Raw genomic sequence first — 17879 nt, 5'->3', positions numbered from 1 at the left:
TATAGAAATATATAGATTTTTTTTGTAGCCTAATGTTGATTTGTGAAATAACTGTGTATTGCCAATTGCACTGTTCAAGGTTTCTTAATGCACATACTTGAAAAGGAACTACTAAACTATGAAAAACACACTGACTGCCAGTTTCTCACTATTTGATGTATGCTCTTTCTCTTAATGATGGTCAATACGTAGTAACTAAAGAAGCACTATTTCGATAGTTTATAGATCTTCTCAGTATTTTCAAAATGCACGAGCGTTTATTATAGACCCATGCACATATGACTGGCGATTAAACTAGCGAGATTCAAAGTAACGTAGAGGCAAATCTTTTTCACACACTTCACGTAGAGCATAAACCCTTGAATACTCCATGAAATTGGTTGCGAAATGTGAAAGGTTATCGTGATTTTTATCCAGATAAACCGCAGCTCCTGGCAACTTGCGCTAGTTTGACACGTCTGACAGACCTCTGACGGCAGAGAGCTCCTTTCCCAAAATGGCGGCGACGCGTTTCACCGAGAAGCAGTGGAGGCGGTGTCTACCTATACATGTCTATGATCTAACCCGCCATTGCCAAACACCGGATGTCTGCTAAGGCTTGTGTAACCATAGACATATTTAGATCTTTATATGTCTATGGTAACCACTGCGCATACCGGAAGCGACCTCCTGTATTTTGGCTAATTTCTCACGGCTTCAGTAGTTTAACGCTGGTTGAACGCAGCTACACGGAACATTTCTGGTTGAGTTATTTGGCGTAATGTTTGCGGTTTAGAACAGCCAATTTATGGAAATATGCCTACGCGGTTGGCTTTTCACCACGGAGCAGATGTATACTAATGGAGTGAATTTTGACAGTTTAGCTAACGTTAGTTGACGGTGCTGTAACTTATTTCGTTGCTGTTTGTAAAGTTAACGTAACGCTAACAAGCTATACAACGTGACGTTATAGACTAGTAGCTATCGACATTAAACGTGAAACAATAGTTTTGTTAAGTGTTTCATTGATCGCTTGTTGGTAAAAAAAAAAACGTGTAACTTTCATTAATTCTTTAACAGGGTATTTTACACGTCATCACACAACTCACGCTAAACTCCTAAGTTAACAGTGATTGCTAGTTGAGCAGACAACGTCAATGTACCAAAACGGGTGATAAAAGTTACCGTACCACCAATTTTTTTTTAAATCAATGTTTTTTGTATTTTCTGAATAGGTTCCCTTATATTGGTTGACAACCAGTCGCTAAGAGTATTCCCGACACCATTGAAAAGTACCATTAGCCATAGCTAGCGAGGTAAGAAAAAAGGGAAGTTTTCACCGGGAAGTATAGCCAGTGAACTGGGTAGAGTCATAGTACGGGTCACGCGATACGCGTGGCCATTGATTTTGAGAAACATCCGGAATCTATCAAGTTGGCACGCTGTTATTTTCACTCGTCCCTTAAGTGCAGTTAACGTGCATGTTTAGAAAAACAGTAGCTTGTGAATAAAGCTCGGCTAATGAGCATTTTAAATCGTGATAACGGCCACAGCTTAGTTGACATCTAACAAGTAAGAACTCAACATGGGCTTGTTTCGGAGCGAGGAGATGTGCTTGGCACAGTTGTTTTTGCAATCGGGATCTGCATATGACTGCATCAGTGAACTAGGTGAATTGGGGCTTGCAGAATTCAGAGATGTAAGTGCTAACAGACGTATTCACAATTAGAAAAAATATCGTAAAATAATGATTTAGATTAATATAAGTGATCTGTCTGTTAAGGTACCTTGGTTGCTTAAAATTGAGTCAATTGGTGAAGGCTAGCCTAAACGTTTGTATATTTCATTGAGGATATACGCATACACGGATACAATTTAATCCATTTGTAGTTCATGTTTGTATCTGTCTAAATAAAAGTTTACTCTCTTTCCAGCTTAATCCAAGTGTCAACTCCTTTCATCGTAAATTTGTAACCGAGATAAAAAGGTGTGAAGAGATGGAACGGATTCTAGGTAAGCGAGAGAACGGTAATCTGATATAAAATTGATAGTCACAAGAAGCCACTTATTTCCCAGAGGAACATTCCTTCCTGTTTGAAGTGGATCCGTTCTGCTTAACCCCCAGGAGTCCCCCAAATGTAAACAGTGGTTCCAAAGTCACATCTATTTGTTTGATGTCCAGCTTCATGCATATGTGGGATGAGCAGCACAGCTGATTATGTGGGTAGCGCCAAAATTCTCTACCAATGCTAAACAGTGTATTCTCCTGTTAGTATTGACTGTTGTTTTAAACTGTTTTGAGGATTGGATGATTGAACTCTCGATCACTAACAAGGAAGATGTAATTCTAGCAGCTACAGGGAGCAATTACAGTGTTATAACCAGAGGAGATATACATGTGTCCTTTTTGTCAGATCAAAGACAAAACGTGCTGCTGCATTCTGAATCATATGCAACGGTTTCACCACACAAATAAGCATGCTTGCTAGAATAGTGTTGCAATAGTATACTATTCTAGAAATGACCTAGCACTACACAAGGAGTTGTGTAGCATATTGTGTGAGAGGGTCAGATCTTCCGAACAGTACAGTTGTGGCCAAAAGTTTTGCGAATGACACAAATATACATTTTCACAACGTTTGCTGCTTCAGTCTTTAGATATTTTTGTCAGATGTTACTATGGAAGACTGAAGTATAATTACAAACATTTTTTAAGTGTCAAAGACTTTTATTGACAATTACATGAAGTTAATGCAAAGAGTCAATATTTGCCCTGTTTACCCTTCTTTTTCAAGACCTCTGCAATCCGCAGTGGCATGCTCTCAATTAACTTCTGGGCCACAATTAACTTCTGGCCTTGAGGATTGACCACAAGTTCTCAATGGGATTAAGGTCTTGGGAGTTTCCTGGCCAATAGACCCAAAATATCAATGTTTTGTTCCCCTAGCCACTTAGGGTGGGCTCAATCACAATTTTTCCTAAGAACACAGCCGTGAATAAAGAATGGTATCAACACATCCTCTGAGAGCAACTTCTCCCAACTATCCAGGAACAGTTTGGTGATAAACAATGCCTTTTCCAGTCTGATGGAGCACCTTGCCATAAGGCAAAAGTGATAACTAAGTGGCTCGGGGAACGAAACATTGATATTTTGGGTCCATTGGCCAGGAAACTCCCCAGACCTTAATCCCATTGAGAACTTGTGGTCAATCCTCAAGAGGCGGGTGGACAAACAAAGACCCCCAAATTCTGACAAACTCCAAGCATTGATTATGCAAGAATGAGCTGCCATCAGTCAGTGATCAGTGGCCCAGAAGTTAATTGAAAGCATGCAAGGGTGGATTGCAGAGGTCTTGGAAAAAGAATGGTCAACACTGCAAATATTGACTCTTTGCATTAAATTCATGCAACTGTCAATACAAGCATTTGACACTTATTAAATGTTTTTAATTATATTTCAGTCTTCCATAGGAACATCTTACAAAAAGACACTGAAGCAGCAAACTTTGTGAAAATGTATATTTGTGTCATTCTCAAAATTTTGGCCATGAATGTATAGAAGCTGAATCGTCAAGACCTCGAGATGGAAACCATATGCTCAGAAAAATTTGGTTGGTCATAGATCAATTTTTTTTAGCTTTATTTGGGGTATATTTTGGAAAGGAAACAAATTCTTCACATTCAGACTCGCTATTCTACCATCATTGCAGGATATCTACTAAGGGAGATCAAGAAGTCAGATATCCCGCTACCTGAGGGGCAGGTGAATCCAGTCGCTCCCCTACCTAAACAGGCTTTGACTATAATGGTGAGTTCAGACCATTTATTCATTTATACATTTAACCTTATCTTAAATTATGTGTTTAGTGTTTGCCAACTTATGGTGTATTACAATTGTCTTTTAAATTGCATAAAAAAGGTAAGTGGTTGTCTGTATATTGCTAACCATCTTAACTTTACCGTTAGTCTGTCCCAAGGTGGAAGTGGTATCCCTAGTTTTTTTTTTGTGATGCCAAATGTTTTAGAATTTTCTTGAGAGAGCATCCACCCATGATATTCAATATTCTCTACCCAAAGAATTCTTTGGATGTTTTGTGGCAGGCGTGGTGAAGTTTGAAGGTCTAAACGTTGTCAGAGTTTGTAATCAACGTAAGGTGCCACAACTAAGGTGTTTCATATCTTACATTTCTAGAAATATGAGTATGGAAAAAGTTTATCATAAGGGAGCTGTCATGAGCGAAAGTTCCGGCCTAGCCAGAAGTTCCGGGTGACGCAACAGAGACGTTCCTATCAGCTGTTTTGTTTTTCACGTGAATGATATAGAATCTTCATGTCACACCGAACATTACTAGGGTTAGTGTGAAGTTCCGGATGACGCTACAGACGTTCCGATCAACTCTTTATCAAATCGTCTTTGGGTCGTTGCTATGACGGTTGCTATGACCTCGCGGTTGACATACGCAGGCACACACAAGCGGACAGCTAGAGACCGCGACAGCGACTGCATTCAATTTCAATTACATTTCTTTATTATATTATAATCTTCATTATCCTAATTGCCTATTTCGGCAGACAATACGTATTGCCCAGACTTTTACGAAGTCATAGAACTAAACACACAAGAGACGTGTTGTTAACCGAACTTTTACGAATCTATACGACCAACACACAGCCAGCGTGCTAATCAAACTTTTACACCGTGTCAAATAAGCTTTTAATGGTGACAAGCTAGCCTACATAAACGTATTGCCGTCTTGGCTTGCCTGTTTATTTCACATCGGGTTAAACCTAACTGTCCGTAACACTATCCTCGTATGCATCATGTTATTGAAATGAGTTCCTGAAGATGAAAATTGTGTTTGTTTGTTATACAAGAAGCAGAACACTGAAGCATGTTGACGTTTCTTTATTTCACAAATTGTTGCGAAAAAAAGAGCATTCTTACTCACAATTTCGGTTCATCTTGGGTTGAGTTTCACATTGATTTACAGGTTGGTTGCTTGCTTTTAAAGGCAATGTTCATATAGCACAACCATGAATGCACCTTAACAGTACAGTCCCAAACCAAGTGCAGTAATTATAATAGGATGCAGATGTTCATGTAAACACATGATAAGCAATAAGCATGATAAGCAATATCTGAACGAATTTTAACTAAAGTTCAATAGACAATGTTGCAGAACTATGCCAGTGTACAGGATTTATTTTTCATTTCAATGTCAGGCATTTAGTATCTGGTGATTAAAGGAAGATAGGTGCCAGTCTTCAGGTTGAGGGTCTTGTATGCTGTGGTCAGTCAAAATGAATTGAGACTTAATGTGTTTAATTCTGTAGACCTGTGGAAATATACAAGACAAACTGCAAAGCTTTGAAAAACCTGCTAACTTACACTATTCAAAGCAAGACCTGTTTAGTTGAAAGGTACATGTTATGGGTGGGGTGTTAGTGAGAGAAGACAAGACAACGTTAATGAAAAAGCAAAGTTGCCACGGTCAGGAGAGCCAAGACCAACTAGACAGGGCAGTAGCACCACGCCATTGATACAGCACGTTAGTGACACAACTATGTGCTGTCCAGTCACGACACCACAACGTGTATGCGTCTGTGGTAAGGGCATGGAACACTGCTTTGTCCTGTGAAGACAAAAAAAAACAGTGCAAACTTCTTCAAAACAATAACAGATAATGGTAGGTTGTCAGACTAGAGAGAAAATAGAAACTACTTACACTGAAACGTTGTTTGTGATCTGAAACAATTGCTGCAATGCACATATTTACAATGTACAAGAAAGAAAAAGAAATCTGATGACAACATGATTGGAAAAAAGTAAAAATAAAAATGTATTTTTTGAGTTTTACTTACATCATCGGTCATCCAGTTGAAATCTGGGCCTGCCAGAAAGTCGCGAAACATGGTAGGACAACTTCCAATACTGAACATGACCACGTCTTTGTTGGTTCAGCATTGTGGATCTGTTGCGGCAGTACCTGATGGATTTGGAAGCATGCGTACAGAAGTTAGCACACATAATGGCCACCCCAAACTACTACTTAATGGAAAAGATGGTTCACATGATACTCTAAAGACCATTTAACTTTTTAAGAGGCTGCAGTGTGTAGTGCTATTGAATTGAATTGTATTGTCAAGTCTTTTATTGTCAGATGCACAGAACAACAGAGTCGGTCTGGGCACTGAAATTCTTAGGACAGGACACCGTATCACACTATCATAACAAGACATAACATAACATACAAGTACGACACATATTATAACATAACTTAACAATAAGTACTAAACATAAGATATACCTATGAAAGACAAATATTGCCTTGTACTGACGAGTGTTTCTATTATTTTGACCAACCCATGCCAATTAGTGGGGCTGGGCTTAAATAACGTTTGTGTCTAATCATCCCCCAAGATGTCCATACAGTTGAACGGCCACCTCTCTTAAGCAATGGGGTAAAGTTTTCCATTGTATTATCCACAAACATATTTAATATTGCACTGTAGCAAAGACTCAAAGCTAGTACTTAGATAACATCATAAAGGGAGCTCGTACAACATAGACAATGAATTGGAGGTAAAGCAAAGTGTGAGGAGGGGGGTGGGCAATGTAAAGTCTTGACTAGGGTTAGACACAGCAATGCTAAGTGGCAGATTGTTTTGTACACGGATGAAAGAGAGATCTGTAAAACACTAGGATCCTTTGCATCAGAAAACAAATTGTTAACATTATACTACACCCTAAATCCAAAATACAGGTCTAAACTGGTTGTTATTCGGCTACTTGCCATGGCTAGATCAGCAGACCTCCATAAATCTGTCGTAGATGTAATATTGAATAGAATAAAGGGAGACGTGGATGCATTGTACAGTGGTGGTAAAATGCAAACTATTAACCGAGAAAAAACAATGTATTGTGCTATGGAGGAAATGCAGTCACACTTCAATGAGGATGCATATACTAAAAGGACATTGGTGAAACATGTCAGACAGTGTGAAAATATTATGAATATAAACATTATGCATGCAATTTTGGAGGGCATTGAAAAATCAAATGCGTGTGAATCATCTTGTTCAGTCTAGGCAGACAGGTCTTGACTCAGTGAATTCTGCTATTTCTGGTTTCCCTTATTCCCCTCTAGAGGTAAGATATCGGCCATACCCAATTTCTGTTGGTACATTAACTTCAAGTGTTGGTAACCTAAAACAGTCATCTGGGCAGATGCTTGTCCTGTTGAGGATATTGTGTTGTGGAGGATTCTGAGTATTATAAACTAATTCACAATAAGAAGATGGATTACAAATGCTGGTTTCAGTGCGATTTAATTGCAGATCTTTAAGCCACAATTAGAGAAAAACCACCGGCAGCAATTCTGCAGAGCTGCGTTCGCGGGCTCATATTTAAAAACATAAACAGACACTCCCATCTTCCTCAGGAGTGGTCGAACTCCTCACCCAATAAACTGACCTCCTGTACTCTAACTCCAACCAATCAGAAGGCTTATACCCTAAGTCTAACGACCCTCCCCTTCTCACTCATCTTAAACCGTTGCAGTGTGTGTGACTAAAACCCCTTGAACTACTCAAATAAATTGTTACATTTCTTCTTAACACTATTCCCTAACTTAAAAACATATCAAATTAATTAAAGAATGTAAACATTACTACAATTGCCATTTGTTTTGGAGAGTTTGGACAAAGCATTTTTGTACTTGTCAGTGGTGATCAAACAGCCTCATAATTATAGCAATTCTAGTTTCAAGTTTTAGGTTGCTCAGAACCACTGTCAAAACAAGTATTGACCTTTACGTTTGAATCAAAATAATGCAAAGTTGAATTGCCAGTTGAAAAATGCATCCTCGTGGTGCAAGACCAATTTGTACGCTCAATTGGCAGTTACGATGATACTGTGTTACATTATTACATTTCTAAAGACTTCATTCGGTTGTTGAAGAAGTTTTACTTACATCATCGGTCATCCAGATGAACTCAGTTGACCGTTTAAATCTCGGAATGTGGCTTGGCAAATTCCGATGTTGACCATGACCCCGTCTTTGTCACTTTGCAAAATGTGCATCTGTTCCATAAGTAAGCCTACCTGATGGATTGGTAAAAATGTGGACAGAAGTTAGCACACAATTAAATCCACCGTTTACGTCAATGAACCGTGTTAAATGCAAATTGTATCTGTAATTGCAAAGCAAGTAAATCAACTTACCTTGACCGGAGGTCGTGTGGGTTGCTGTTAAAGTTGACACTTCGACATGAGTTTTCCAAAGTCCAGGATTCATGAAAATAAAGTGGTGGGCTCCTTCCTCTGACACATGGTATGAGGACCGTGAGACACAAACTCCTGCACTGCATCCCTCTTCATCGGAGTTCATTAACTAGTAACACCATACTCCTAGCTAACATAATTGACCATGTCTAATTAGTCGTCTGAGCAACACAACGGGTTAATAAAATGTGTTAATGACAATGACCAAGTGAACAGCATGCATTCATTTAAGATAACCAATTACCTTATTTTCCCCAAAACATCAATTGTGCGTCTGTGAGATTGCTAGCTTGAGCTAACCAAAACACCATATAGCTAGCCTGAGCTAACCAAACACTGTATAGCCAGCTAGGTCAATTAGCTCGCGTAAAATAAGCTAACCAATTACGTTATTCTCAAACAAAAAAACATCGATTACGTGTGTTTGTGTAATATCCTTTATCAGTCATTCAAGTTATTTACGTTTTCGTGTATTTACCGCTGGTGGTCAAGATACTGTAGTCTAAGCTAACCAATTACCTAATACATAAAGTTTAAGAACAACTGCGATAGCTTTGTGTTCACTGCCAAACTAGTCTTTAACAGTGAAGTCCGCGATCCAAATTAAGTTTGAGACGTCCAAAGCGAGCTTTAAATGAACAGAATCGGTGATATTAAGTTATTTGATCGTATTTATCGCCGTAATTCCCTAGTCATGTTCGGTGTCATATTAAAATTCTTTATCACGTCTGTTGCGTCATCCGGAACTTCTCGCTAGCCGGAGAAACAGCTGATCGGTCTCTGTTGCGTCACCCGGAACTTCTGGCTAGCCCGGAACTTTTCGCTCATGACAGAGCCCTAGATGCTCTTTGGAACATAAATTTGTATTCTTATTAAAAAAAAAAAAGAAAAAAGGGGGGCAGCCGTGGCCTACGGGGGCAGCCTGTGGCCGGTTCGATCCCCGACCAGTAGGAAAAATGTGGGCGGGGGAAGTGGTTGAGCACAGCAGTCCCATGCCCACATCCAGGGCTGAGGTGCCCTTGAGCAAGGCACCTAACCCCCATCACTGCTCCCCAGGCGCTCAAAAGCAGCTCACTGCTCCGGGTTAGTGTGTCACTGTGTGTATCACTACCCTGGATGGGTAAAATGCAGAGATCGAATTCAGAGTGTGTGTGTGTCACTATCTCTGCCATAACATAGTCACTAGGGCTCATTTCCACTCATTTACATTATCACATGGATGTAATGATACGCCTCTCTGCTTCAACATTATTTATAGAAAATCACATTGTACAATGTTTATTCATTATTCTTTTCTTGTAATCAATATGTAAAACCCAAGCCAACTGCCCAGTGCCTGGACCCCTGTAGAACACACACACACTTTACAGAGCCCAGCGCCTGACCCCCGTGGAGCAAGCACAATGTTGACGGGCAGAAAAAGCTGTGTCTATCAGGAATAAACCTTAAGCAGAACCGTGGCATAGGGGAGGCCCATCTGCTTGAGGCTGGCCTGGTAGAGATCGAGAAAAATAAGGGGGGGGGGGGCTGACGTGGCTGAAGGGGAGGGACTGAAGGGCAGGGGAAACAATCAGCAACATGGCCAAAGAAATCATACATGTAGCATGATGACTTGCTAGTTAATCAGGTAGTAACCTTAAGCAGCGCTAGTACAAGAGGGAAATTTGCACAGCATACATGTGGTAAATGTATACATATGTAAACATAATACATATAAACATCATATGTATGATACATACAGAGCAGTCGGTATTTAGTGTGCTCATAGGGTTACTATTACAAGGGTAAGTAGAGAACAGAAAAACATGCCGTTGGTGGCAATTATTTACGTTGCACGAAAATGCTAGCATAGAGTATGGGGTATTTGGTATTGGTACGTGTGGGCCAAGGTTTTCTACAAGTAGATTGAGTGCAGAGACTACAGCTCAGCTGCCAATATGTGTAGATGTACTTGATGGATATGGTAATGAGGAACAATGTTTCCACATCCATCAGCATTTGCGAGGAAAGGTCAAGCTATTAGACTGACAAAAATGTGTAAGTAGACATCAATTTAATAAAAAGATAAGGAGATACATTGAGGTAATATGGCAACTTTATCAGTATCAATATAAGCATTAGCAACAGGATATAGAGGGAGAGCGAGAGGCTGCCTGGTCAGGTGGATGGGAATCTTATTTGCTTAATTTTGAGGAGTTATGTTTAGATATGGTTGGCTGACATGCTGCATGCAGACTTTAGTTAGGATAGCAAAGGGGGCAATAGTGACAACTTGCGATGTCTGTAGCCCACTCCTGCTAAACACTACGACATGGCCAGCAAGAAGAAATGAGGAAAGTTGCGCTGTTTCACCCAATTATTCATGACTATGGGATGCACTTAAGAGGAATGTCTCTATTTGAATATGGAAAGAGTGTTTGCATCTCGGACAGAGGTAAGAAGATTATTTCAGAGGGGAGTGGCTTGATAGCTGAAGGCACTGCCTCCTTTTTTTATATTCTTGGAATTCCAAGGAGACCTGTACTCTGGGAATTAAGTGATCTAAGCGGGCAATAGGGGACAACTAATTCCTTGAGGTAATTTGGAGCCAAGCTGTTTAGGGCTTTGTATGTTAGAAGGGGTACTTTGAAATCAATTCTACTTTTGACAAGGAGCCAATGCAGAAGCAAGTACAGGTTAGATATGTTCATACTTTTTAGTTGCAGTGAGTGTGTGAGCAGCAGGTTTCTGTATAAGCTGGAGGCTCTTTATTGGGTTGTTCCTACATCCGGAGAAGAGAACATTGCAGCAATCTAGTCTCTACGTAATGAAAGCGTTTTTGCATCTTGAAGGGATAGGACTTTTTTAATTTTAGCAATTTTGCATGGATGGAAAAAAACTATGTCTTTGAAATCTGTTTTATGTGCGAGTCAAGAAGAATGTCTTGGTTGATAATTACAGCAAGGTTTTTGATGCTAGTGTTGGATGTTAATTAGATGCCACCAAGTGTGGGTAGATGGCTCAGCAGTGGGGTAACAAAAGTGATAAGTAATGTATGTAATATCCAGCTGTATGTAATTATATCAGGATATCTTTACCTCATATAAGAACACTTGATGTTAATGTTGTGTTCTATAAGCTGATTAACTTCTCATTTTGCCTGGGATTTTAGGAGCAATTGCAGAGACTTGAGTCTGAGTTGAGTGAAGTGGCCAGGAATAAAGAAAAACTACAGAAGAATCTTCTGGAACTGACGGAGTACACCCACATGCTACACATCACAATGAATTTTGCACAGAGGAACACAGAGGTTTGTTCCCAATGGTTTATCAATGTATCCGTCATGGTTTGTAGCCGTTGCTCCTCAGTGTTACCGATAGCCCCAGCAAACTTTTCAGCTCAACGTCTACTGTCATAATTGCTCTTCCTGAACAGTCCTCCCAGACCGCAGAAGCTCAGGTGTTAAAGGAGTGGCTTCTCATTCAATTCAATTCAATTCAATTCAATTTTATTTATATAGCACCATAACAATACAATTGTCTGAACCCCCTTAGTGCAAGCACAATGGCAACAGGGGCTCTTCGGTGCTACGCGGCACAGTCTGCGTTACCTATCACCGTATTAGCCGACATCAATGTCTTTTTTTTTTTTTACATTTCATAAACAATGGAGGCTATGCTTGAGGTTATCATTTTGCTTCCACTTTAAATCAAAAATAGATAGGCTAATATATTGTCAATAGTCCAAGCCCCATCCATGGTGCTATCATGTATGGTTCAAAGATTATCAAGGTTTACCTCATATGCAAACTACTGAAATCTATATCAATAGAATCTAGAACTAACCAGTGGTCAGAAATGGAACAAACGAATTATGAAAGTCAAGTGTATCTTTTATAATTACTATTCATGGTTATTATACAAACCTACATACCATTATTTGCACCAATGGAGGCTGCGTTGGAAATCGATAATCAAACTTTTGACAGCATTTTGAGTGGAAATGTAATGTGCATTTGTACAGGTGTATTCGTGCAGGTCTGGCTGGCCCTCGCAGTGGAACGACAGTTTACAACCTCACCGGTTTATCAATACTAATATTAATATTATTATATTCGAGATGCAACACAAACGAGTTGAGCTTTCATTGATAAAACAATGCTTTTTCTGCCTCTCCCGAGGCCCCGCGTTCTACTGGTAGACAAATCAAGTAATAGTCTACACCTGTGTTCTCAACATAGCAGATATTTTAATACATTGAAAGCCATGAATATTGAAACCGCCGACTGATGAAGTCAGGATGCATACGCAGGTTGAGTAATTAAGTGATTGGCAGCTGACCACTCTGTCCATTCGCGCACCTCACAGATCAGACTTATCAACTCGATTACTATTGATCAAAACAGAACGAGGGTTCGGCTGTAGCCTACTTGAAACATTCTATTCAGAACATATTCGCTGACACGCATTACATACGTGATGAATTGCTTACAAATCTGCTTAAAACAACTAGTGAAGGTGTTTTAGAATAATATTTATACCATATACAATAAGTGACTTTATGTAAACACCACTTAGTAATGTTAGCTGTCTAATTATTTAGTGCAATGCTAGCATGCCTCTACCGTAATTCGATTTTGAACCAAGGTAGCCTTTTGTACTGCAAAATGTTGATCGCGACCTGTTTACAAATCTGGTTAAAAAGATAAAAGTGAGCTGTTATTTATAGATAATAAATGTTTCCCAGGTATCTAATGGCTTACAGCTACCTGTAAAGCATCTAAACGTACAGAGTAAGGGAGGTTGACTGCTAAATCGGCACCCACCAGTCTTTGGATAGCTCTCATAAGTCAGTTATTATGACCGCCGCGCGAAAGGTTTAAGCTGAGGTTTTTTCTTTTTTTTTTTCTTCTTTTTCAGTTTGCCGATTTTCTGTCACAATTCCCGGGACACTGAAACACGGGTGCACGAAATTTGGTGGGCATGTAGCCCCATAGATTAGCGTGGAACCATTGATTTTCGTTTTGATCCGTTGCACCCCCGTCAAACTTGACCCCTTTTTAAGAGGGTGGGGCGATTCAGTTTCCTGTGAATAAGTTGAAAACCGTAGGGCCTAGGAGGACCACATTTGTTTTGTATGTTAGTCTTAAGAGGCCACGTCAACCATTCCACTACCACTTATTTCATGTATAGAGCCACCTAGTTACAAATGAAAAAGCAAAAATGGAGTGTTGTAAATAAATGTTAATTGTTAGTTGACAAGGTCAGAACTGCACGAAATCGAAGGTGTGGGATCATTATGACACCTTCTTATTGCACGTTAAGTTTCGTGGAATTCTGTTCACGGGGGGCATGCAATACATTGATTTATATAGTTATACACCAACTGGCCTGTAGGTGGTGCAACACAGTTTTCTTCGAATATCCCGAGAACCGTAGGGCCTAGGAGGGCCAAATTGTTCTTGTATGTTTGTGTTAAGAGGCCATGTCAACCCATACCATAACCAGTCATTACATGTATAGCGCCACCTAGTTAAAAATTAAAAAGCAAAAATTAGGTGTTTTAATCACATGTATGTGAAAGTGCTTGAAAAATTATCAAATTTGCCAGGGACATCAAGCCTGTAACCGTCCATCTTCGGTAGAGTTTTTGTCCATGGATGGAGCAAAATGGCTCTGTAGCGCCCCCTAGAACATTGCAAAAAAACCTGCGCATTGGGGTTATTTTGGCGTAGCTTAACAGAATTCGGTACACATCTTCATCATGCTTGGACGCACCAAAAAGTCTCTTGACGCCATGGTGGCAGGTCCACAGGAAGTTGGCCATTTTGAGTGGAAGATGCGTTTTGACGGCGTTTGAACACCTCGCATCTGATCGAAGTCCTCCGACATATTTAATGGTAACGCCTTGAAATGTGGTCAGGTCACTCTTCAGCCATGGGCGACTAAAAGTTATATAAGATTTTCTCATTAGTCGGAAGGTGTGGACGTGGCAGACGCTCAAACTTTGCCAACTTGTTAGTGTTTGCCACAAAACAAAAAGTCTCTTATAACTCAATCGCATGTATGTCAAAGTGCTCGAAAAATTTCAAAATTTGCCAGGGACATCAACCTGTAACTGTCCATCTTTGGTAGAGTTTTTGTCCATGGATGGAGCAAAATGGCTCTGTAGCGCCCCCTAGAACATTGCAAAAAAACCTGCGCATTGAGGTTATTTTGGCGTAGCTTGATGGAATTCGGTACACGTCTTCATCATGCTTGTACGCACCAAAATGTCTCTTGACGCCATGGTGGCAGGTCCACAGGAAGTCGGCCATTTTTAGTGGAAGATGCGTTTTGACGGCGTTTGCACACCTCCCTCGCATCTGATCGAAGTCCCCCGTCAATTTAATGGTAACGCCTTGAAATGTGGTCAGGTTACTCTTCAGCAATGGGCTACTAAAAGTTATAGAAGATTTTCTCATTAGTCGGAAGGTGTGGGCGTGGCAGACCCTCAAACTTTGCCAACTTGCCAGTGCTTGCCACAAAACACAACGCATCTTATAACTCTTGCGTACATTGTTTGATCCAGAGAAAATGTCTTAGGGTGGACGCTGGACCCGGCCTGAACGCGTACATATGCCTGACTGATATCACCTATAGCGCCACCTGTTGGTGATTGGAAACTTCACTTTGTTTCCACACCTTCCATGTGATTGAACTCCTCCTACAGATTTAATGGTAATGCCTTCAAAGGTGGTCAGGTTACTCTTCAGCAATGGGGAATTAAGAGTTATGAGAGTCTTTTACAAGTGCAAGTTCAAGTTCAAGTGTTTTTGTTTGTCACATACAATAAATTGAAGAGAAATGTAATAGGGTATATGCTCCACACTGTGCAAAAATGAATTAATTTATGAAGATAAAATTAAAAATGTAAATAATATAAAATTTAAAAATAACTCTAATAAAAAATAAGGTGTTGAATTAAAAATTTGAATTTAAGTGTCTCACTGCCTGTGGATAAAAACTTCTTAAGTCTCTCAGTCCTTGAGTAGGCTTCGTTGGCGTCTACCCAACGGCAACAGGGTGAAGAGGCTGGCATTGGGGTGTGTGACATCCCTCCTGATATTTTTTGCCCTCGACACCACCCTCTTGTTATAGATGTCATTTACGTTGGGTAGGGACGCTCTGATAGTGCGCTCAGCTGAGCGCACCACCCTCTGTAGGTTGGCCTGGTCTTGAGTGGTACAGCTTCGGAGATGCATCCTGTGAGGACGCTCTCCACAACTTGAATTTCCTCAGCCTCCGGAGGAAGTACAGCCGCTGCCTGGATGACTTTATCACATGTTGTGTGTGGAGGGTCCAGGTTAGGTCTTCAGTGAGATGCACCGCCAGGTACTTAAAACTAGGAACCCTCTCCACAGGCTCCCCGTTGATGGTGAGGGGGGTGAACCCGCTGTCCTGCTTCCGTCGGAAGTCCACCACCATTTCCTTAGCCTTTTTTATATTAAAGGCCAAATTGTTGGACTGACAGCACAGTGCCAGGTCTGCCACTTGGTTCTGGTAGGGCTGCTCGTTGTTATCAGAGATAAGACCCAGCACCACAGTGTCGTCTGCAAATTTAATGATGGAGGTTGAACATCCGGAGGCTGTGCAGTCATAAGTGTAGATGTTGTACAGCAGCGGGCTCAGAACACAGCCCTGAGGGGAACCTATGTTGAGGGCCAGCGGCCCAGAGGTAACACCACCCTCCACTTTCACCACCTGGGGGCGGTCAGTAAGGAAGCTGAGCACCCAGTTGCACATATGGGTGTTGATCCCCAGCGACCTCATCTTGTCGATCAGGCGGAGGGGGACTATGGTATTGAAAGCTGAACTGTAATCAATGAACAGCATCCTCACATAGTTCCCCCCCCCCACCATCCAGATGGGTAAGAGTGGTGTTTAGCAGGTTGGAGATGGCATCGTCTCTGCTTCTGTTTGCTTTGTATGCAAACTGGAGGGGGTCGAACGAGTTTGGCAGGGAGGTGCAGATGTAATTTTTCACCAACCTTTCGAAACATTTCATCACTGCAGATGTCAGGTCCACTGGACGGTAATCGTTCAAACATGATGGTTTACTATTTTTGGGCACCGGTACAATGATTGACTTTTTAAAGCAAGATGGGACGACAGCTTGGGCCAGGGATGTATTGAAGATCATGGTGTACACTGGAGCTAGTTGGTCAGCACAGGATTTAAGGACCCTTTCAGGGATCTGTTTAGGCCCGGCAGCCTTTTTCCCATTTACCCCTTTGAACACCCTCCTCACATCACTCTCACTTACTATAAAGGGGGGTTTGGTGTTATTGCCAATCATGTCGGCCATGACTGCCATTGAGTTATGATCTTCGCTCTCCATCTCAAACCGTGCAAAGAAAGTGTTAAGTTCATCAGCAAGGGAGGGGTCAGAGCTACACACCGAGCCGGCCTTGTTCTTAAAGTCTGTCATAATTCGGAGGCCCTTCCACACACTAGCGGGGTCACCTGCGGTGAAGTCGGCTTCCACTCTGTCCTTGTATCGGCACTTTGCAGCTTTTACGGCCTTCCTTAGGCCATAAGCAGCCACATTGTAGTCCAACATGTCCCCCGTAGAAATCCCAACATTATAGGCAGCAGTACTCCCTGAAAGTGCTGCCCTTACAGTTCCATCTACCCATGGCTTCTGGTTTGGGAAAACTTTTATTTTGACTGATGGTATAATGTAATTTACCAGTAGGTGGATGTAGTTCCCGACCACTTCTGCAAACTCACTGACGTCGTCAAAGTTCAAAGTTCAAAGTACTTTATTTGTCATTGCCACAAAGACAACGAGACAGTAGAGGCAACCAGACTTCTTACACAGCTAAATAATAATAAATACCAATTAATAAATAGATTCATAAATATCATACATAAAATAATAAAAGCAATATATTTCCATATTTCCATATTAAGGTGCATCAAGTGTTAGAGTGCAGTCCATGGGGGGCGGGGAGGGCTGGGCCGGGGGGAGATGAAGGGGGGTGGGGTCGGTAAGCTGTTGAGGAGCCTTATTGCACAGGGATAGAAGCTCTTTGCCATCCTGGAGGTGCGTGCCTTTTTTGAGGATGCGTTTAGAGCGCTGCAGGCAACGGGAGGAGGAGATGGACAAGATGTCGGGCAGCTCTACTCCAATGATCCTTCCCGCTGTTTTAATCAGCCTCTGGATGGCTGCCTGCTCCGCCTTTGTACAGCTGTAGGACCATACGTTCATGCAGTATGTAAGCACACTCTCTATAGCGCAGCGGTAGAAATTATACAGCAGCCTCTGAGGAAGGTGTTCTTTCCTCAACTTCCGGAGGTAAAAGAGGCGTTGCTGGGCCTTCCCCAAAACGGAAGCTGTATTTTTGACCCAGGACAACTCCTCCGTCAGTGTCAGACCCAGAAACTTTAGAGAGGTGACACGCTCAACCTCTTCACCGTTGATGTAGAGTGGGAGATGGTGATTATGCTGGGAAGACTTCCGGAAGTCAATGATCATCTCTTTTGTTTTCTTAATGTTGAGACTGAGGTTGTGCTCAGAACACCAGACTGCCAGGTTTCCCACTTCTTGCCTGTAGGCAGCCTCATTGTTGTTGGAGATGAGGCCAAGCACTGTT

General features: G+C 41.3%; 1 protein-coding gene across 4 annotated transcripts in view; it reads left to right on the top strand.

The window, feature by feature from the left end:
• Nucleotides 1-830: 830 nt before the first annotated feature.
• Nucleotides 831-17879, top strand: part of LOC308377391 (V-type proton ATPase 116 kDa subunit a 2-like) — a 95984-nt gene continuing 78935 nt past the window's right edge. For 3 of the 4 annotated variants that reach the window (XM_080854019.1, XM_080854017.1, XM_080854016.1), the window contains exons 1-4: nt 831-1678; nt 1914-1992; nt 3690-3787; nt 11415-11552. In XM_080854019.1, the coding sequence (XP_080710145.1) occupies nt 1565-1678; nt 1914-1992; nt 3690-3787; nt 11415-11552 (429 nt within the window). In that variant the 5' untranslated portion in view covers nt 831-1564. The remainder of the gene's footprint in view (nt 1679-1913; nt 1993-3689; nt 3788-11414; nt 11553-17879) is intronic. The other variant, XM_080854018.1, reaches the window with a different exon arrangement.

This window comes from Sprattus sprattus (genome assembly GCF_963457725.1).
Source record: "Sprattus sprattus genome assembly, chromosome: 16".
Lineage (NCBI taxonomy): Eukaryota > Metazoa > Chordata > Actinopteri > Clupeiformes > Clupeidae > Sprattus > Sprattus sprattus.
Note: the sequence above shows the minus strand (reverse complement) of the source record. Positions and strands in the feature narration are given on the sequence as shown.